Source organism: Lasiodiplodia theobromae (assembly GCF_012971845.1).
Source record: "Lasiodiplodia theobromae strain AM2As chromosome Unknown scaffold_39, whole genome shotgun sequence".
Classification (NCBI taxonomy): Eukaryota; Fungi; Ascomycota; class Dothideomycetes; order Botryosphaeriales; family Botryosphaeriaceae; genus Lasiodiplodia; species Lasiodiplodia theobromae.
In genome coordinates, this window is record NW_023336518.1 from 238,120 (window position 1) to 258,134 (window position 20,015).

General features: G+C 53.8%; 9 protein-coding genes across 9 annotated transcripts; 4 read left to right on the plus strand and 5 right to left on the minus strand.

Moving 5' to 3' along the window:
- Nucleotides 1–156: 156 nt before the first annotated feature.
- Nucleotides 157–1,242, minus strand: LTHEOB_10511 (Beta-lactamase; the record flags this gene model as incomplete). The annotated part of the gene is made up of 1 exon (XM_035507165.1): nt 157–1,242. The coding sequence occupies one exon, from the start codon at nt 1,240–1,242 to the stop codon at nt 157–159; it is 1,086 nt and encodes a 361-aa protein (XP_035367820.1).
- A 1,299-nt stretch (nt 1,243–2,541) lies between these two features.
- Nucleotides 2,542–3,228, plus strand: LTHEOB_10512 (uncharacterized protein; the record flags this gene model as incomplete). The annotated part of the gene is made up of 1 exon (XM_035507166.1): nt 2,542–3,228. One exon carries the CDS (start codon nt 2,542–2,544, stop codon nt 3,226–3,228), a length of 687 nt encoding a protein of 228 aa, XP_035367821.1.
- Nucleotides 3,229–3,515: 287 nt separating this feature from the next.
- LTHEOB_10513 (alpha beta-hydrolase) lies at nt 3,516–4,133 on the minus strand (the record flags this gene model as incomplete). The annotated part of the gene is made up of 3 exons (XM_035507167.1): nt 3,516–3,854; nt 3,911–4,029; nt 4,082–4,133. 3 exons carry the CDS (start codon nt 4,131–4,133, stop codon nt 3,516–3,518), a joined length of 510 nt encoding a protein of 169 aa, XP_035367822.1.
- Nucleotides 4,134–5,156: 1,023 nt separating this feature from the next.
- Nucleotides 5,157–5,684, minus strand: LTHEOB_10514 (Toll-like receptor 3; the record flags this gene model as incomplete). Its single annotated transcript, XM_035507168.1, has 1 exon — nt 5,157–5,684. The coding sequence occupies one exon, from the start codon at nt 5,682–5,684 to the stop codon at nt 5,157–5,159; it is 528 nt and encodes a 175-aa protein (XP_035367823.1).
- A 483-nt stretch (nt 5,685–6,167) lies between these two features.
- On the plus strand, nt 6,168–6,911 carry LTHEOB_10515 (Steroid alpha reductase family protein; the record flags this gene model as incomplete). The annotated part of the gene is made up of 2 exons (XM_035507169.1): nt 6,168–6,276; nt 6,334–6,911. The coding sequence occupies 2 exons, from the start codon at nt 6,168–6,170 to the stop codon at nt 6,909–6,911; spliced, it is 687 nt and encodes a 228-aa protein (XP_035367824.1).
- An 828-nt stretch (nt 6,912–7,739) lies between these two features.
- On the plus strand, nt 7,740–8,614 carry LTHEOB_10516 (uncharacterized protein; the record flags this gene model as incomplete). Its single annotated transcript, XM_035507170.1, has 2 exons — nt 7,740–7,860; nt 7,917–8,614. The coding sequence occupies 2 exons, from the start codon at nt 7,740–7,742 to the stop codon at nt 8,612–8,614; spliced, it is 819 nt and encodes a 272-aa protein (XP_035367825.1).
- A 420-nt stretch (nt 8,615–9,034) lies between these two features.
- Nucleotides 9,035–9,715, minus strand: LTHEOB_10517 (Toxin biosynthesis protein (Fum3); the record flags this gene model as incomplete). Its single annotated transcript, XM_035507171.1, has 2 exons — nt 9,035–9,393; nt 9,445–9,715. The coding sequence occupies 2 exons, from the start codon at nt 9,713–9,715 to the stop codon at nt 9,035–9,037; spliced, it is 630 nt and encodes a 209-aa protein (XP_035367826.1).
- A 2,085-nt stretch (nt 9,716–11,800) lies between these two features.
- LTHEOB_10518 (uncharacterized protein) lies at nt 11,801–12,514 on the minus strand (the record flags this gene model as incomplete). The annotated part of the gene is made up of 1 exon (XM_035507172.1): nt 11,801–12,514. One exon carries the CDS (start codon nt 12,512–12,514, stop codon nt 11,801–11,803), a length of 714 nt encoding a protein of 237 aa, XP_035367827.1.
- Nucleotides 12,515–14,364: 1,850 nt separating this feature from the next.
- LTHEOB_10519 (ATP-dependent helicase Nam7 protein) lies at nt 14,365–19,426 on the plus strand (the record flags this gene model as incomplete). The annotated part of the gene is made up of 8 exons (XM_035507173.1): nt 14,365–14,386; nt 14,439–14,723; nt 14,888–15,384; nt 15,490–15,580; nt 15,642–15,999; nt 16,224–16,769; nt 17,655–19,158; nt 19,394–19,426. 8 exons carry the CDS (start codon nt 14,365–14,367, stop codon nt 19,424–19,426), a joined length of 3,336 nt encoding a protein of 1,111 aa, XP_035367828.1.
- Between the last annotated feature and the right edge of the window lie 589 nt (nt 19,427–20,015).

Sequence of the window (20,015 nt, forward strand, 5' to 3'; positions counted from 1 at the left end):
TCCATCCTTTGTAAACAATGACAATTGATGCCAACCGATTGCCGCTGCTCCCAATATCCCGAGATGACAACACTGCGATGACCTGACTTCCCAGCCTCTGCATCCTCATGCACTTCTCTCTCGTCCCCCCTTCACCCCAAAGCTCGATTCCACGACCTACACATCCAGTCCCATCCCCTCCCTCGCCGCAATCACCCTCGTCGACACCGCATTAATCCGCATATACCTTTCAAACCCGTCCACACCCACCACAAACGGATTCGGCGCGCCGGGCGCCCGATACTTCAACAAATCCGCATTCCACAACGCCCCATCCGCCACATGGTGATTCGACAACAACACATCCACGCCCCTCTCCCGCGCGATCGCCGCAAACCTCTCCTGCGACCTGACCTTCTCCTCCCGCGCCGCCCGCCCCGCCGGCGTCGCCGTCCCGCCCGACAACCCCGCCACGTGCTGCGTGCCCCGCCCGCCGCGACCCTTCTTCGCGCCGCCGACCGTGCCGCTGCCGTCATCCGCGCAGCTGCCGCCCCCTTCGTCGCCTTCCTCCCAAACCGGGAAAATCAGCGACAGCGTCCCCGGCGTGTGGCCCGGCGTCAACACGACTTCGAACGCCACGTCGCCCACGACCAACGTCTGGCCGTCCTCCAGCGTGCGGTCCCTGGTCGGCGGCGCCGGCAGCCCTGCATCTGCCCCCAGCCCCTCCATCCCCTCCCACGCCCTCGCCGACGCGTAGAGGGCCGCGCCGAAGCGCTCCTGCAGCACGCGCGCGCCGCCGTAGTGGTCGAAGTGCTCGTGCGTGAGCACCACATGTTTAACATCCTCCCCGGCGTACCCGAAGTGCGCCAGGCTGGGGAGGAGAACGGCGTCGACCTCGTCCGGGCTGGAGAGCGCGTCGATGACGACCAGCCCCGCGCCGGTGTCGTAGGCCCAGGATGAGACGAAGCTGTGGCCGACGAAGAAGAGGGAGGAGAAGGGGGAGAAAGGCTCGACGAAGCCGCTCGGCGGGATAAACAGCGCTGGGTAGACGGGCTGCGCGATGCAGAGGGATAGGAAGAATTGGTACAGCGGGCCGGAGGTCGAGGCGAGGGAGAGGGCGGTGGTGAGGTGGTGGGTGACGTTGGCGGGTTGGGCGTGGGGGAAGGTGGTGGTGTTGAAGAATTGGGTGACGGGGGTGAATTGGGCGGTGGTGAGGGGGGCGAGGAGGAGGGTTAGGGTGGGGGTGAGTGTGAGGCGGGGCATGGTGTTTGGAATGTCGTGTGGCTGTTTGGGGTGAAGGAAAGCGGCAAATACGTTGGCGAGGAAGTGCTTTTAAGCTTGTTGCCGAGATGAAGTTGCTTTTTCGATATGTTGTGCCACCACACCATGAAATCTCCAAGAAGGAGTCAAGGAGAGCCGTGACAGCCGGACATCGGGGTTACCACAGGAGGGGTCTCGTGGACGAAGGGAGCCAAATATCAGACACTAGTGACGGTACATGGCCTCACATTATAAAGTAATCGCCTCTAGTCAGAGAAGAGACGAATATAAAGTCATTCATTGACATAAATCTATACTTGTTCCCTTTCGAGAATGCCGTAGCTCTTCAACAGGGACAGTGCTGAGGAAAAGGGTGATGAATGCGAGGGTGGTTTGAGCTGCATCGAGGGATCATCTGATACATTCGCAGTGCTGATAATGGTCGGCTCAGCAGCCTTGGCAGCACTGAGAAACTAGTGGTACCAGACGCCGTCCGCAGCATTAATTCGACTTACCTGGGGAGCTGAAGCTAATGTCCGGACATGTTTGTATAATTTAAAACCTGACAAACACGTCCAGACGTTAGCTCCAGCTCCAGTCATATGTTGCGAGATTCTTAGCTCTGATCAGACATGTTTCTAGAGTTTAGGTGCGTCAGAAACACATCTCCATTCCTCCCATAGCTTCTACAGACGTTAATTACACGGCTGGCTTCGCTTCCCGTATCTCCGCCAGGTGCGCGAAGCCATATGTTTACTATATATATTAAAGAATCGGTCCTCCCCTCATCGCGCCACCTACATCGGGCATCGTGAGGACGGACCCGTGCCTCGAAGGGCTGTTCGAGTCAGCTGGTGTGGTGGTATAGGCTGGTAGCAAAAATCTACTACGTGGTGGGTTTTTCTCCCCCCAACTCCTGCTGAGCCGACCGAGCCCTCTGGGTTCAAGTCTGCCGGGGAGCAGGGTGAGTTTTTTGCTCATTTGAATTAGTGTTTTTTTTTTGGCAATTGCTAATGTGCGGGCATGGTGTTCCCAAGCTCGATAGAGGATTAGTTCTGACCAACCAGAACCCCCGCACGCCGCAAGCACCCGACGAGCAGATAGAAAACGTCAACCAAAGAAACAAAGCAAAGAACGAGCAGACAGAAGATGCGCTGTTCAGCATTGCAGGTGGACTAGGTTTGCGTATCTCACGCTAACCCGATTAGTCCATCACATGCAGGACTGCGCGATTCTAAGGTCAACCACAGTTTCACCCGCACTCCGCCATTCGCCTTCTCCTAACCACCTCACCTTGCCGCCATGGCTCCACCGTGGCTGTCAACCGCCGAAGGCCCTCCCAAGCCGACTCAGCACCCTGCGTTAGCACTGCGGCAACGAGGCGAAACTCCCAGAGAAACACAGCAGCTCGATGTCATGGACGGCCTTCAACAAGACTCTCGCAACACACAGGTCATACCTAAGCCTGGTCAAAGCAACCACACCGCCATGACGCAAGTGCCTGACCCTACTTCGAACCACATGAAAACCATGCGCGATGAAGCACTTTCGCCAACCAAACAAAGCACCGTCATGCACACTCAGGACAGCGAGCAAACCCAAACGCCAATGCTTCGCGCCGCGGTCAATCCCCGCCCCCCGAGTCCTCCGACTGAGATTTGGCCCCCTCTCCACCCCCCTCCGGCTGCCTCACACCGAGACCATACCATCGAAGTCCAGGCCGTATGGGACGCCGTCACAGCGCTTTGCGAGCCAGACCGCCACATGAGCGATGACCACCGTCCATTCCAAGCAGCGACGACTCTACCCGCAGCCAGTCCCCCGCAGGTGCCAGACTCAGAGTCAGTCACCACATCAAACGAGATGACGTATCAACGCGCGCCAGATGGGGCTAGTTCTGAGTTCTTGAACAGCTACCATGGTTGGAAGAGCAAGAAGAGGTCCGGTGACCACATCGGCGGCTCGGATAACAAGAGACACCGGTCTTAAGGCGCATAGTGCACTCGCGACGGGACTTGATCTCGGACGGCGGAGAGGACTAGTGGATAGCATACGGGGCGAGTGACTGGGGGAGTCTGCGGGGCATAAAGGGTCTCGTTAAATGCGGCTGGCAATCTGGATTTGGAAGAGTCAAATTCGTGGGCGCCCAAAACGAAAGCTCAGCTGAGGAGGTAAACACAATAGATAGCAGATGATAATACAAAGCTTGAGGAGAAGACCAAAACCAATACAGTCCTTGCGCGAAACATGTCGTGGAAACCAACCTTGTGCCGGTTTCAGAAATCGTCCGGGATGTCGATGGGAAGAGGAATCCCCAGCAGCTCTGTAGCAAAGCGCGGGGGTACTCGCTTTGATCGCCACCCGCCGCTCTCATGGTTAGTGGTGTTGAACAGGATTTCATGGCGGGTCACGTCTTTAGGGTTTTCACGAGCCTTGGCCCAGATGCGTATCTCCTCCTGCAGCCAAAGCGCTCTCACAGCCGGGGGTCCATTTGGTAACTTGGGGGGTTTCCATGCAGCCAGCTCCGGGTCTTCCATCATCTCGACCTTCTTCCATGGAGTCTTCTGAGTGGTTGCGGCATCAGAAATCGCCTTCTCATTCGTCTCGAAGCTCGACTTTAGGGCTGCAATTGAGGTCCGCTCAGAATAAGAGGGGATCGGAGATGAGCTACGATTTGTATCATCTTGAGTGAAGCCATCATCAGTTGGTATGGGGGGGGGGGGGGACCGTTGATGTTGTGGGGTTGCTGCTGCTCAGTGGGCAAGATGCGGAGTGTTGCTAGGCGGCGCACTGCTGCATCTCAGTATGATCCTGCAAAGTATGAATGTTCTCGCTAACAAACCTTTCAGCTTCTTCTCCTGGCGCTGACCTTTTCGTCCTCTGGTCTGGCCCATTCTGGGGTTCTTCGTAGTCTCAAAGTCAACTCTGGCATCGGCGCATTGATTTTTGAGGTGTCGCTCAATGTCCAATCGAGTGAAGAGCGATGAGCGCGACTTCTGGTACGTTCCGCCGTTACGGTGATCTTTGCCAAGTCGTCCTTCAACCAGTTCCAATATACCTTTGGCGTGGTGAGATACGCCTAGCAGGGGCCTTACTTTGACGGCAGAGGCGAGATATCGGACTATGTCGGCGGAGTACTCATGGAGAGGAATTGGCTCATATCGCCCGAGTTGAAGTCCTTTCTTTGCCCGCCTTTCTCGAATTAGGCCCTCTGCCTCATCTCCGAACATCTTGTACAAGAAATCCACATGACGTGCAACGTCCGTGGCGGTGGTGGTGGTGGGGCACACCGGCATCAGAGGATGAGGTTGAAGCAGATTCTATTTGAAGCGGGGCCGCTGAGCGAGGCTATGGAGCGCCAGAGTTCGGTTTGAAGCAGCTTCGGATGTTTCACAGCGGTGAGTTGCTTCGGCTTGGTGAAGGCCGGATTTTGGCCAAGCAGGGCGCGGGCTTCCGTATGAGCTTGGCAAGATAGCAAAGGCGCGATGTAAGTGGTGAATGTGTCGGAATATCGTGCAGGAGCCTGAAAGAGGGCAGCGACGAGGAGCGGCGAAGAAGAACGGCGTGGAGGAGTGAGAGGTGGGATGGGAGTAGCGCATGCTGGTCAGAGGAGGAGGAGGAGGAAGTGTGACGAGGGATTGTGGCACGAGGGTAGAAGATATTTGCGGTCAAATAGCATCTGTGTCTTACCACAGTAGGTGCAACCGCTCCAAGATTAGTAGCTTCCGACGTGGGAAGTACGCCACCCATAGACTCTCTCGAGCCTGTCACAAACTCCAGAGGTAACAGACAGCCAGATTTGTGACTTCACATCTGGAACACGAACAATGTCACGAAAACATCGAACTGACGACAGCCATGAGATTAGAGGAGTTTCTATATGGTTGATGCTAGAAGTGCGACCGTAAAAGGTGTAGTTACTGCTTACGCAGTGACACGATGTCCGTGATAACCATCATCTTCATGGCGCAAATAGGTGAATCAGAAGCATCGGTGTGAGCCCTTCCATTCCAGACCTTGTAAAAGTGTTGAGCCGCCTTCTTGCCTTCCACAGAGCCCTCGAACACAAATTCCACGTTATTGTCGCTTTCCTGATAATCTATCATGTAGTTGACCCCGTTTCGCATGAGCCAAATTTGCAACATAAGAACCAAGTCGCGCCAGTCAGCAATTAGAGCCACGCTGACTTTGCGCATGAGAAGTAGTTTGAGAGCAGCGTCGGTTGGCGTCAGTCGGCGTTCCGCATCGGGCGCGTTGTTGGCGACGGCGGCATCCTTGGCTGGAACGTCGTCTTGAGTCTCGGCGGGCAACTCGTTCGCGATGGTCGAGTTGAGGTACTGTATGAGGTAGGACCGTTTTTCAGGCGTGAGACTCGAAGGCTTTGCGCCTTGAGGACCGTTTTGGCCCGGCGGTCGGAGGGTGGCGCTGGGGCCGTTCGCGGACATGGCGGAGGTGGTGTTTGCTGCGGCTTGCATGATTAGCACCTGTTGTAGTATGGGGCGAAGAGATATTCACTGCTTCAAGAAGCTGACAGTGCGACCCTCTGCTGTTCTTCGGACATTCACGCCGTTGTTTACGGTCACGACAGTGCAGGGATAAGGAGGAAGGGTTTGCGGAAGCCGATGCGATCACAGGAAGTTTTGCGCGAGGTTTCGAAGCTCTGGAGGAAGGCGCGGATGACTCGCGCGGACTGCCGTCTGGGCTGCGGCCGCAAGCATGCAGCGACCGCGAGGTGATATGCATGAGTCACGTGCCGAGCTGCGTCGGCGGGAGCCTGCACTCAAAATCATCGCCCTCGACCGCACCTCTTCCACTCCACCTTAAAACTGCTCACCCCCAACAGCCTATCGCACAAAGGTTGCATTACCCGGTCGCCGCGAGATACATTGAACAACAACGCCGCCAGACAGCCATCTGCAGTCGTAGCAATGGCGGCCAAGTCGAGTACGGACGAAGAGCAGGCTATGCTGGCGAACATGGACGTGAGCCTATCCGACGCCGAGATGCAGGAGAATCGTGATCGGTTCGTGACACCTGGTAAGACACAGTCCTGGCCTACATCCGTCACATTTAGCGTCCCTGACACATTCTCAGCGTTTATCTTGCTAGCTTGGGAGCCGGTCCACCCTGATTCCAGGAAGCTCGAGAACATTGTCATCAAGTACTCATACTGCCATGGCTCCGCGACCACAAGCAAGACACAGACCATCAGGAAGGCATCGGCGCTTGCCTGCCTCTGTAACACGGCCTACATGTTCAGGGCTGAGCTCCATACTGTCGTCAAGTGGAAGGGAAAGCCTCTGGCTATCATGCCCAGCGAGCCTGGCAAGAGGATGTTCACCACCTTCGTCAACGGGATGTCACTCCCTGTGGGACGTGTCAGGATTCTTGAGACTGGCGACATTATCTCCTGTTATGAGTTGGATCAGCCTGAGGCCGACTTTGACAGTATCCTCGCTAGCACTTCGTTCGACAACGATGGCGATGGCCCTGGGGGGAAGAAGCTCACCAAGTCGATCCTCCATGTACTCGCGATCATGGCGATGATTGCCATTGTGATCATCTTCGTCGTAGTCGTTCTAGGCGCAGTTGTCATTGCTATACTCAACCTCATCATGCCGCAAGCATTCTCCTTCAGCAACCTCGTCCGTTTCTTTCGGCACAATGCGTAGCCATATTGGCATTTCGACGAGGAGGGCCATGATGAACGAACGGTGGAGGAAAGCAGAACTTGAGCGGCGAGGTTTTCATATTCATGCAAAAGGCTAGATTGGGTGAAAGGGTCTCATGCAATTCGGTGGCACAAAAATGAGCGGGTGAAATTGTACAACTACTGCGGCACCAACAAAGGTCAGAGGGGATGTCGTGGTCTTTCTGTCTTCCTTTCTTTCTTCTTCTCAGGGTAGCCTACACCTCCAAAACCACATTTTAAGATAGCAAGAAGTTTCCGGTGAGCTGAACACCGAGCCTTATCAATTCATGGAGCTACCCCTGGTCGAGCGATCTATTACTCTATATAATGTTGTTCCCTGCGAATAATGTAATTGAAGGCAAGAGTTATGACCCTGGTACGCATGACAACGTGGAGATGGTGGCCGAAACATAGGCAAAGAAAGGCGACGGCAGGGAAAGAAGCTCTGAGACCCCAGCCTAGCCCGCTGAGCAGCTCATGCGTGTAGAATGTGTGCTAGACGAGCGGCCGATGAGCGCGGGCTGGAGCTGGAGCTGGGGCTGGGGCACCTCGTATGAGCCCAAGATTCCTGCGCCACGCACCTGCCATAAAGGTGAGCTTGACCAGTCACGTGCCGCACCGAACCGCCGGTTCCACTTGCCCGCCCGGTCACTTAAAGTCTTTGCCTTACACCGTACCCTCTTCCACCCAGTTTACCTTCCTGCAAAAGCCATCGCCCTGGTGACCCGTCGCACGAACGCCTGATCCACAACCTCACCAAGATAGAGACGATCCCACAAGCCTCCAGCGGCTCGGCGCATCTGCTCAGATGACATCCAAGTCGACCATGAGCGAGAAGCTGGCTGAGGCAGCATCGGTTGCGCGGCGCACTGGAACGTTCATCGACCCTCGCTATCGGCAGGAACAAGAACAGGTCGCCATGGCACCCGGTAAGACGTTTTCCGGCCCGTTCATTCAGTTTCCAGATTCCCTGACATGTTCACAGCATTTGCGGTTGTCACGATCGAGCCCCGCGCGCGCATGGGCGACACGTATACCCAGGACTTCGTAATCAACTACCCCGACGGCGAAGTGCTCATCGACCGAGAATACCAGTCAACGGAAGATATCGACAACCCTAAAAGAACCCCCATAGCTCAGCCTCGGCGGGAGAAAGTGTTAGGAATAGCTTCCGACGGCCCGCAATTCGAAGTTGATTGCCTTTACATCCCTTCTCCATACATCTCGACGTTCCACGCCGTCATGAAGTGGAGCGGCAATGGTATCGTCATAACCCCATTCTCGCATAGTAACCCGGACAAGGCGGTTCCGCCTATTTTCGTAAACGAAAAGGTCGTCTCCAAGGGAAAGCTGAGGGCCCTTCGCCCTGGAGATGTCATCGCCTTTCAGGAGCCTAAGAAGACCAAGGCATTCTGCAAGTGGGAGGTCAAGAGGATTGCCTACGGCGGCCTCCAGCCTTTGACTCGCAGCGGTAATTTTGAGGAGGAGGAGCTCGCCAAGCTGCGTCAGATCAGTGCCAAGTGGTCCCTCGATATTCGCACGGTCATGGTCACTATACTCGCTATGGTTATTCTCGGCGGATTTATCGGCTTCTTCATCCCTGACGTCGGTAAAGACTTGTGGAACTCGAGGAAATATCCACTTGATCTAACAGAGGGGCAATGGCAAAGGGAGCTCAGATGAAGCGGGACTGGAGCTCTATTGATGAGAAGTATTTCTTCCAAGCCAGATGCACCAGCAAATGAGAGGGTGCAGCCTATCCTGAATGGAGATAATCGCGGCTTTCTCCATTCATTCTTTCATTCTTTCATTCTTTCCTTTTCCGTTTTCCGTGCGCAGGCTACAAAACGTCTGGGCATGGGTACGGGCTATCAACAAGTTTCAGGTACACTGTGAGCACTAGAAATATGCATTTCACTACACAATAGTGTCTAGCTGTGTCTTTCCGGGGATTGCACCCAGTGAAGAATGTCATTATGAGAGGCAATGAAAGGACGATGATGCACGACAAACCTTGTGCATTGGTCCAAACAAAGCGAAGGCCCAATTGAACAATCAAAGGAGTTTTAGAACGAAGCCTCCACCCATCCCACGCAGTATCACTTAGGTATCTCCCTTACTCTTAGGCTTGAACATCGACCTCAGGCGACAATAAAGACCAGATTCCTCCTGATTTCCTACCGCGAAGTTCAATGTGGGTTTGCGCGAGGTGTCCTGTGCTGTCGTGCCGCCTCCGATGGGGTATCTGAGTTCGTCATCGAAGGTCTCGCCCAGCTGATCAATCTGCGTGACCATAAATTGGACAAGCTCGACCAGCTGCTCTGCTGTAGCGGAGTCGTACGCCTGGTGAAACAAGAATTGTGAAACGTCGCTGGCTTCATCAGAGGCAAGCAGAGCAGGGAGCACCGATCCAACCAGTGATTGTCTGTCCAGTTCCGTCTTCGATAAACGCTCGGCGAGACCTGTACAGCTTCTATGAGACAAAATCTATGAACGAGGATGAGGTGATTTACCATTGACCAAGACGTCGCCTATGCAGCAAAGCCACGTGTTGACCAGGCCCCTCATGTAACCCGCTTCATCCCATTCGGAAAAACCAGATGCCAGCATTGTAGCGCCGTACTCCTCCTGCAGCTTGACTAGTAATGTGGTGACGTCGATGAACTTGAAGAGGGTGGCGCTGCACGTGTCTTGCTGCCCCATGCGACTCTTGATCTTCCGTGCGACATCGAGGATGGCGATGTAGACTTGGTCCATGAAAACTGCTTCGGGGCTTGATGTCATGGCGGGCGGAGGTTCCCGTGGCAACAATGCGTCGCGACGCGTGGACGGCTCCTCAGGATGTTGGGGGGACGCTGAGATTTCCGCTGTGGACCTGGACGTCCGCTGCTTGTAAGTAAGAGCCGTGCGACGGGAAGATGCAAATGTCTTACCGCAGGGCTGCGCGGCTGCCCTTTTGTGTTGGGCATGTTGCGGAGACAAGGAAGATTTTCCCCGGGCAGAAGTGGGAAGTTTTTCTTTTTTTTTCGGCAGAAGTGGTAACGAAGCCACAGTGCGGAATGATGAGGGATAAGACCATGGTTCGGTTTGACTTCACGCTGGAGCGTGGTTCGTCGTGGTGGCGCGCGACTGCGGTTGACAGGAAGGCACCACCGACCCTGAAGTGCCTGCCCAAGCGCACGCCTCAGCTGCCAAACCGCTTCCTCTGCTGCCACCACAGCCCGGCAGCAACGGATCTGTCAGCTGTCTCGCGGTGCAGTTTTACCGCACCGCAGTGAAGAGCTAGACGGTCTTTATGTACATTGGGTCCTTGTTTTCAAGAGAAGGTGGCGGATTGGTGTACAAGACAGGGTATCGGACCAGGTGGCTGAGTTCATGCAGAATTGAGCTAAAGACTGGGATATTGGTCAGACTTGCCTGTATTCCAGGCGATATGCCTAGGACGGCTTAGGGCATCATTTTAGGCGTCGGAAAGGGACGGGCGATGGCGTTCGTCAGGGTATGCTCTCCGTTTAAGGTTTCGCCCCGAGTGCTGGGCTGGGCTTTGCCGGCGGCACTCCATGTTCCGTGCCAATCCTGAATTGGCAAGCGCATCAGATCACCTTTCACCGTGTCGTCTACTTTTGCTAAGGTGAGGTGATCGGCGACGGGAAAGCCCGGCGAGGCTCAAACAAGGTGCATCGTTGCGATATTGGACAAATTCTGCCGCCGTAGGCCTTGTGTGAATAGCCATGTGTGCTTTCGGCGCAGAGTGGCGTGAAAGACGATCGACTGACCAGATGTCTTAGTGAAAAGTGGCTGAGGGAACTGGTGGTGCATCTATGTTTAGACTGTTACGCCATTTCAGTGACGTACCCAGGCTTCAAGTCGGACAAGCGTGATGACTCATTCAGCGCAGCGCGGTGCGTCATCATCACAGAGCATAGACATATGCGGATCGTACGAATCTGTTGATTTTCCTGTAGCGAAAAAGGTAAAGAATAATGCACCGCATTTTCAATGATAAAAATTAATCGGTTTGATTTGGGGAAAGAACTATAGCGAGGAGTAGCTATCTATTATTTTGGAACCATATCTTGGTGCTCAGTAGGCTTAAAATCTAACTACCTCATATTTCTCGCTTAAACCTTCTTTCTGAAAGCTTTCTTCGCTTCAAGTATCTTTGCTCTCTAAAAGACTTCTAGCTTGAATTAGATTCTCATCAAATAGCTCACTAGCCTCGGCGTCTGCATCCTTTATCGCAGGCTTTTCCCTTCGTGTAGCCTCCGGTGCGTTTGCGAACCAGCATTTAGTCTCCTATGTGTTGCAATAGAGTAGATATTCTCTCCTCCTTGGGCTTTGGCTTCCTGCCTCGGTCCGCCTTCAGAAAGCCAGTCTTTTCATCAATCTTCAAGGCAAAATCCTCCAATTCAACATGGCTAGGATTTAGAGCCTTTAAGAATGGCATGCCACCAGGATCATTCATAATGACGGCACACCCCTGCAAAGCCGTATCCCAGTCTTCTCTGATAGCACGTCGCTTCTTGGAGCTAGTATGACCACCGTATCTAAGTCTTTGGATGGTAGCGTGGTTCACCCAGCTCCTTGCGTGTTCAAATCTGGGCGTGTTGCTTCTGCTAACCCACTTGACGATAACTTCCTGCAATGAGACGTCTTTTTTGATTTTTCCGGGGATGCTGTTTACGTTTTTCTCACCCCAAGCCGCTGTAATCGCATCCATGGCTGAGGACGTGCGATCGAGCGTGGATTGGCCAGGAATGGATTGGTCGGGAGTGGATTGGTCAGGCGAAGATTGGTCGGGCGCTGTAATGGGGGCTTTATAGTCTGCTTCATGATATGCTGGTCAGCCATTTGTTTCGTCTCTTTGAATCAGAAAACTTTGCAGTCGATAGACTCAGACGTACTATTCTGGCCCTCGGTCAGCACCTGCGGCTTATCCTCGTCATCATCCGTGTCATCTTGATTATGACGCTCGTGCTGATATGAGGAGTTTCTTTGGACGGCAGTTCGTGCCGGCCGGTCGTCAATGATCTTGGTGCTGACGTATGGCTCCTCTGTACGTGTCTTGGAGCTGTCCGGCACATCGATGCTGATATTGGGGCTGAGAGAGCTATCCGACGCTGTCATTTTCGCCTTCTTGCTTGCCACCTGTGGCAGCTCAATATCACTGAATCTTTTCTTCGGAGCGGTGGGCACCTCATGTTCCTTCGGGTTCTGGTATTCCTGCTGCCCGCGGGTGAGGTCCTTCTTCAGGTTAGAGTCACTTCCTGCTTCCAACCCCTTGGCTGCTGGACCTGGCGTGGCTTCCGTTACTTGCAAAATTTCGATGTCATTTGCGTCAGTGACATGGGAGCCATCAGTCATGGTCTTTTCGGGCACTGTTTGTTGAATAACTTTGTTGATGCTGCCACGGTCGAGAGACCGTTCACGTGGACCAGGACGGAATGAGGAGTAGAAGTGATAGCTGAGCTGTTGAGGCACCGGCGCTGCAGTAGCATCAAACATCCGATAGCTGGCAGCGATGCTGGCTGGCGCTAGGGGATCCTCAAGACCTTTGCCATCTTCGGGGGAGGCTCGTGGCATGTTCTGCTTGCGTTTGGGGTTTGCGAGATCGTACGCTGGGAGTGGAAGGTCGTGTCCGCGCTTCGCCGTCTGAGTACTTGGTTTCATAAAGGTCAGCCGGGGTGGCGAGCACTATCCGTTGTTAGGGACCAGCATCCCATTCAGTCTGATGTGAGCGGGCAACCTGAGCGGAGCGGGTGCGTGGGTATTCGTTACCTTGGAGCTAGGATGAGAAATGGCAAGTATCTACAGTCGGCATGGACAGTGAGGTGTGAGCAGCGAAGAGAGGCGCCAGCAAGCTGTGCCGATTCAGGTCAGAGCATGGCGAGTGAGAGGCCGGCACCCTGCGGTGAGGGTAGATGTTTGGCTGTGAAAGATGGGCTCAGAGGTGATGCAATGCGTCAGAATGCACGGATAATGTTTCGGAGCAGGTGGAAGATACTAGCGCGGGTACCGTGACACGTGAGACGCGCTTTTTCGTGTTCTCTGGTCTGTTTGCTACACCCGTGATGGCATTCCAGTAAACGCGTCCAGCAAAATGAATCATGACCTGGACTGCATTGTGCAGTCTCGAATAGGTGAGATCAAGACTCAAGCAGCCTCACCCACAAGAAACATGATTGGCCCTAGTGCGACTACTGTTCACCCGGTCAAGGATTATTTGCCAATGGGGCTGAGCTGGAATTTTGATCGCCGGGTAGTTGCGGCGTGCGGAAGTTCCGATTAGCTTATGCTCGCTGATGTCCAACGAGCTCTGCTTCTAAGGTGAGAACTTCGCAACAACGGAACATCGGGCGCAGGCTCTCAGAGCAGGAGGCCAAACGATTCCAAATTCAGATGCAGAATCACGTGCGGTCTAATGACGCGCCGAGTTATGTCTATTGGCGTTGACGAAAAGCGACGGTCCCGTCCGTGATCGAGGTGATGGACGTGTGATGCATTGAGCTACCTAGGAGAAAGCACTGAATTACCCCCCTTGGCGATCACACCTGCGAACAATGCCCGCCTCTGTCAAACAAATCCTTCGCCCACACGCTGTATCTTCCCCCCGATTCTGTTCATCTGCCCCGCACGTTCTCACTCCTGTTGGTGCGACTTTTCGAGCCTATCCTCGTCCACATTTCACTCGTGGAGGCACTTCATGTTTTGGCTTAGGTATGCCACCATAGAGAGCGTGTCAAGTCACGCATAATCATGATGTAGTGTGTGAGGAATGATTCCCAGGACCTCATCGGAAGCTCTGTTAGTCTTTATAGTGGCAACTCCCCATGAGGTCCGGCCCAAGAGTCGTGCAGCCCGACCAATCGGGTTATCGTCAGGCACACTGATCCAGCCCGCCTAGCGGACTCGCAACGCGCCTGCCGCAGCGTCAGCGTCAATTTCCTACTGCAAAGCCGCCTGGCCGTACAGGGCTCTGCTCTACCGCTCGCGAAACGCCTCCGTCAATAGCTGTGTCGTAACACGTCCCAGCAGCTTGGAAGTAAATTTTATTAGCACACCACACCACACACGCCCTAATTCCGCCCGATTACACGCCTCTCCCCGTCCAGCACACAAGTTCAAAGGTCAGCTCTCGCATCACCTACAGGCGGCCGGATCGGCGCTACATGGGGTCCCGCGCCTGCCGTCTTTGCTTCGCTTGTCTTGGGCTGCTGCACAAGAATATCTTCACCCGCCTCCTCCGTCACGCACCCTCCAACTCTTCTCCCTCTACCACGAACCTTCAAACTCATCAGTCCTGGCTTAGATCTGCGCGCCATCGCTGTCGGGACCTTCTTTTGCTGAATACACAATCCTCGCTCACCCACCACCTCCGTTGTCACCACTGCAGGCTGGTTCAAAACACTGAATTTGAGCGATCATCAACAACAATGGCCTCCACACCCACCAGCGGTATGATACTCTGCTTTACCATGTAGAAAATGCCAGAGCTGACAGCCGCCAGGCCAATCGTTGGAAAACTGGTTCAAGACCGCCCGCCTCACCCAAGATAGGCCCCCGGACGTAAAGAATATTCCGGCTCGGCCAGTCATTCTCATTACGACGGGAAAGGGTGGTTCAATGAAAACCTTTGGTTCTGTGAAGAGGGTCCACGCTGTCCAACCTTTCGCACGATGCCGTTTGTTCAGCCTTGACCCCGCCTTCACCATCACGTTGCAAGACCCGGAGGACGTCACGCTTCTCCAAGGCAGACTCAAGACAACGTCATCTGAGGTTCACTTGAATGGCGGTATGCTCCAACCAGACCCGAGCCAAGGTGGAATGTGCATCCCGGTCATCGAATTCGCCCCCCGGGCTAATCGGTCCTCAATCCAGCATTAACAGCGGCGGCTGACGCCAGAGCCACAATCACCGCACGTAAGCACCATCTGATGAATACCAATCTTGCGCTAGTGACCCTCAACATCGCTCCTGAGTATTCTCCTGCCATGTTCGGCAAGCTCATCAATGAGTCCTCTTCAGCAACCCACGATCACATCCTGACTGCGCTGTCAGGTTCGAAGAGGATAGAGGCACTCATGGAGGTTGACAACAAAATCATTGCTAGCTTGAACTACTGGCAGAGATTCTTCATGCTGAGGCACAGCCCGAGCATCGCCTGGCACCCTCAAGATCACGCTCGCACCCAAGGCTCGTCCTTTTGGTGGTTTGCGCAGAACCGAAACTTCCGTTGCGCACAGGCCTGGCACCCCGAAGAAGAAAAGACTGTTTGGAACAAGGCCGACACGTTCGCATACGGATTGCTTACCGCCGAAGTCAGCCTTCCATTGCCACCATGGCTCGTCGGTGCTGAAGGCCACCCGAACCTCTCGCCAAACCAGGTCCAACAGAATGGAGAAGAAGTGATGCCGTTCTTCATCGACAGATACTCCTTCGAGACCGTCATGATGGTGAACCTCTACCGAGAGAGGTCACTTTAAAGGAGAATCATCGGTGATGCCATCCCTGCAGATTCCATACACTCTGCTACTTTCCGTCGCATCCAAAGCACGCAGATCTTCACCATTCAACTAAGGCTCGTCCATTACTCCAACGAGCTTGTCGAGCCCGTAGAGGGTACCATGGTGAAAATCACCAGAGAAGGTGGTATGACCTAGAGCGTGATGCCGAGGCTCAGCGTAGCAACTCAAGCCTGCTATACTCCAAGGGAAGGAGGAAGACTTGAGCCAAATGCTTGCGAGTTTAATCGCCTCACAGGAATACGAGACGTTTACCTTCCGTCCTTACGCCGGTATCGTTGATAGGCGGGTCAAGCTTATCGAAAGCTCGTTAGGCCATTGGATGGTACGAGTGTCGGGAATCAACGAACAAGATCCTCTCGGCGACGCAACGCGCCATGCGAAGTTCATCGAGTATTTTAGGCAATACGCGATGAACGTTCGAATGGACAAGGAGCAAAGGGCAAATTTCGCCGGCACGATCACGGAATTACGCAAGCACGTCTTCGAGATCATGGACGTCATCGTTACAAGCGCGAGCAATGCCGGAGATGAAAAGCTCTATGAGTGGGTCTAGCCCTCCATGATATTCGTCGATGAGGCTGCACGAGTCCCCGAGCCAGACTCATGGAGTCTGTTCGCATTCTACGCTGTGGACACGCCGAAGATTCTGGTTGCAGATATGGCGCAGCTTAAACCACCTGCCCATTACGAGAGCAATTCTCCTTGTCGCTGATGGGGCGCTTCGCAACGATCGGATACCCGTTAGTAATGGTTGATGAACAACATAGGATGCATTCCAGCATCTGTAAGGTGGTTTCGACCACCTTCTACGACGGGAAGATCCGAACTGCGCCAGGAACCGACGACAATCCACTCAGTCAGACGTTCCGCGAATACATGCAAGAACATTTCAAGCTACCGCGAAATGCGGCTCTCCTCAATTGCGTCGAAAGCGTCGCTGAGTGCGACGCCCACAGCAGCGTGTTCAACAACACGCATGTTAGACTGGTTGGCCACCTGGTCCGCGGCCTCATGGAGCGCGGTGTTGAACCATCATCGATCGCCATTTTGACTCCAAACAATGCTCAATTTTCTCAATACCGCCAGGCGCTCACTGGCCTTCAGGCCATGTACCCTCTCGCCGACATGCGGGAAATCGCGCTGGGAAAGATCGACGCCTATCAAGGCCGCCAGGCCGACATCGTGATCGTGAACCTTCCTAACCACGATAGCATGGGCTTCTTGGATGACCCCACCCGCTTGAACGTCGGCCTCTCTCGGGCAAAGCGTGGTCTGGTCGTTGTGGCGAACACTTCAGTGGTCACGAAGAAGAGGTTTTACGCTAAGAGCTGTCTAGCACGCGTGTTCTCCTTCCTCAAGAGAGCTGGTTCTTCGAATCAGCCAACAAACAAAGACCCTAAGCAACTTCAGCTCACTCATTATTGTCGTCAACACGTCGGAGGTGTCCAGAAAGCATTTCCATGCAAAGTCCTACCTCGCACCCGTGTTCTTTTTCCCCAAGAGGACTTGCTCTTCCAACTCCGTGGAAGGCGTTGCTGAATCACAATGAAAATCAACATGTCTGGGTAGTTGAAGCTATCATCCGGATGCAAATGTGGAATTAATAATTATACATTCACGTCCGGACGACAGCTTCAACTACCCATGGTATGAGCGAAAATTCAACTAACGCTAGCCGTCGGCTGCAATGCCCCCCTGAACATCCATGGTTAAAAGTTCAGTCACATGCTCCACCTGTGGTCCCACTGCGCTTTGACTTATATCTTACTACTTTTCCGGCCGCAGCAATGTTTATTTACTTTCGTCAATCCCTCTGGAAAATTCGAGACATGGTTGACCAGAATTCGACAGCCACCTTCCCGATTCAAGAACAGATGCCCCCATCAAATGTGCCTTTCGTTAATGGGCCGTCTCAATATGATTGCTCTGAGGATGTGCATGTGAGCATTGAGGATGCCGGCTGCCTGGTGGATAACCTTGCGCAAGGCATTGCAAGCATATCCAAGCGAGCCGCCTCGACGCAAACAATCCCTCCCACTATGTTCGACATCCAGTCATCCCTCTGGGAAACTCGATCATCAAGTGAGCATCGGAGAGACATGGAGGTCGACTTCCTCATGGCCAATCCCTCAACATCCGAGCGCATCCAAGTCCTACTCATCGGCATACGTGCAGACCTGGATCGCGGCTTTTAACAGCGCTATCCATGACATCAAGGACGGGGTAGCCATGACCATCGGCCCTCCTGGCAACGGAAAGTCTCGGACAGACGCCGCCATCGCTGTTGCAGCTGCGTTGCTTGGCGGCAAGGTGAAGGTCGTAGCGCCAACTGACGGAGCTGCCAGAAGTTTCCTCGCCACGCTCTACAAAACCGCAACGAGTCATGGCGTCCTCGGCGACTTCATATCCCTATGCCGTGCCAACATTGGCATGGTGGAAAAGTCCATCCTCTCCACCCGTGATGAGGAAGATAACGAACCATCGGGAATATCACACATCGACGGGAATGAGGCAATGCTGCTCTACGGCAGCAACCGGCTTTCCACCAGTGCCCAGCGAAACTCCCTGGACCACAGATTCTCGCTAGCCCAGACAGCGATCAGATGGGCTAGAGACAATCGTGAGAACGAGGTGGCAGACCGCTTTTTGGAGCTGCGAGCCGAACGAGTTCAGACAGATCCTGAGTCTGGTAACAGCTGGAAAGGCAAGCAGGAGTTCGATCAGAAGTTCAGGCAGACTGTGGGCGTTGCTTTGAACGAGACAGATATCCTCATCACAACTCCCGAAGGCGTAAATAGCGCCAAAGTTCGACACTACGGCGCCACGTACCTTATCAACGAGGAAGCTGGCGCTACCTCCGTCCCGCAATTCTTGAGAGCGATCACTGCGCAAGACAAAATCAGTACAATCGTTCTTGCGGGTGATCCTCATCAACTCCCTCCCACCTGCATGGTAGCAAGTCAGAGAGAGTCCAAGTTCGCAGCCTGGGACGTGTCGTCCATCCTCACATACGCGGAAAAAGTCCTCAGCCGCCGCGCTCTCATCCTCATCACGCAATACCGTGCCAACCCTGGTTGCACGGAGTTCGTTGAGAAGGAAGTGTACAAGACAAGACTCACTAGCGCCTACCACTGTGAAGATGAGGACCTGCTCAGCGGCCTGGAGAACTTCTTCACAACAGGACCCTACCACGAGGCACTCTGCAACCAGCGCAGCAAAACGCTGCGCTTCTCCGTCAACTCAACATCCCAGAGAGCTCCAGGAGAGATATCGCTTGTAAATCTAGGATCACAGGCCCGGTTGATGCAATCCCTCTTTGAGCTTCTCTCGCACACGCCCGCTCAAGGCCGGAAGGGGACTTCAGACGATGTTGTCATTTTGACAGCATATACAAACGACAAGTACGCGTGGACGGGCATGCGGCGTGAGTACATTGAATACAAAGGGGGTACGAGCAGCTTTTTCGACGTGAGAATGCGCACCATCGACGGTTATCAAGGCCAAGAAAAGCCCATCGTCATCTACCACACCGTAAAATCGAACACTGATCGTGGCTCGGTTACATTTGTCGGAGACGCGAATGGGCTGGCGATGGCGATCACAGGCGTGATTTCCATTCTGAACACGACAAGTTGTCACTCTTCCGCAACTACTTGTCGTACCTGCAGGACAAAGAGGCTTTTCGGGTTTGCTGAAACAGGCGTACGTGAAGCAAATGTCCGGATGAACATGTCCATTTTTAAATTTGACACCTGCGTCCTGACGTTAGCTTCGACTCCCCCAATAGTGAGATATTAAAAATGCCCTGAGGCGCGGCTTCACGTATGAGCTTAGGAGGCCTGACTATCCCAAATCCATTCCTGAAACAACCTGTGCTATCTATCCGCGGAGGTCGATGATTAGTACAAGCCCACTAAGTATCCTCTGACATTTTTAGATTTCTTCCAAGGAGACTATTCAGAAAGGATAGTACACCTTACACTTCTCCTATCGCACCGAAGGATTCTGTAACGGCCCGCCTCATACTAGTTCACCAAAACTGAATACGACTCAATGGCAGCCCGCTGACCCCAGGGAGCCCCCGTTGAGAGCCAGTTCACTATGAAGAGTCACGTTACATAGCATAGAGTGAGGTATTCAAACAATGTATTTTCCAAGCGACTCTGCCCCTCAGCGATTCGATCTGGATTCCAATTGTGCTCATCATTGATCCTTGAACCACTATCATTACAGTTTCTACTGGCTGCGAGGGGCGGTAAGGGCGGGTGGCGCTTAGTTCCGATCCGCCGCGCCCACCTCATAGCTACTGCGATACATTTTCCAGGCCAATTTGCTGTTCTTGTGTGTTGTTCTCTGGTATGGTATAATTCTATTCCCGTCTTAAGCGCAAGCAGCTTGGGAGATGATCGATCTGGAATCCAGGGATGGTGTCAGCCGCAACGGGGCCGTTTTTTTCAGCCGCAACGCGCTAGCCGTTGCACCAGCACCGCACGTCAGCTCTCCAGTCCTCTTTTGCTACCCACTCAGCTGTATGCGACATATAAAATTTGCTAGTTCAA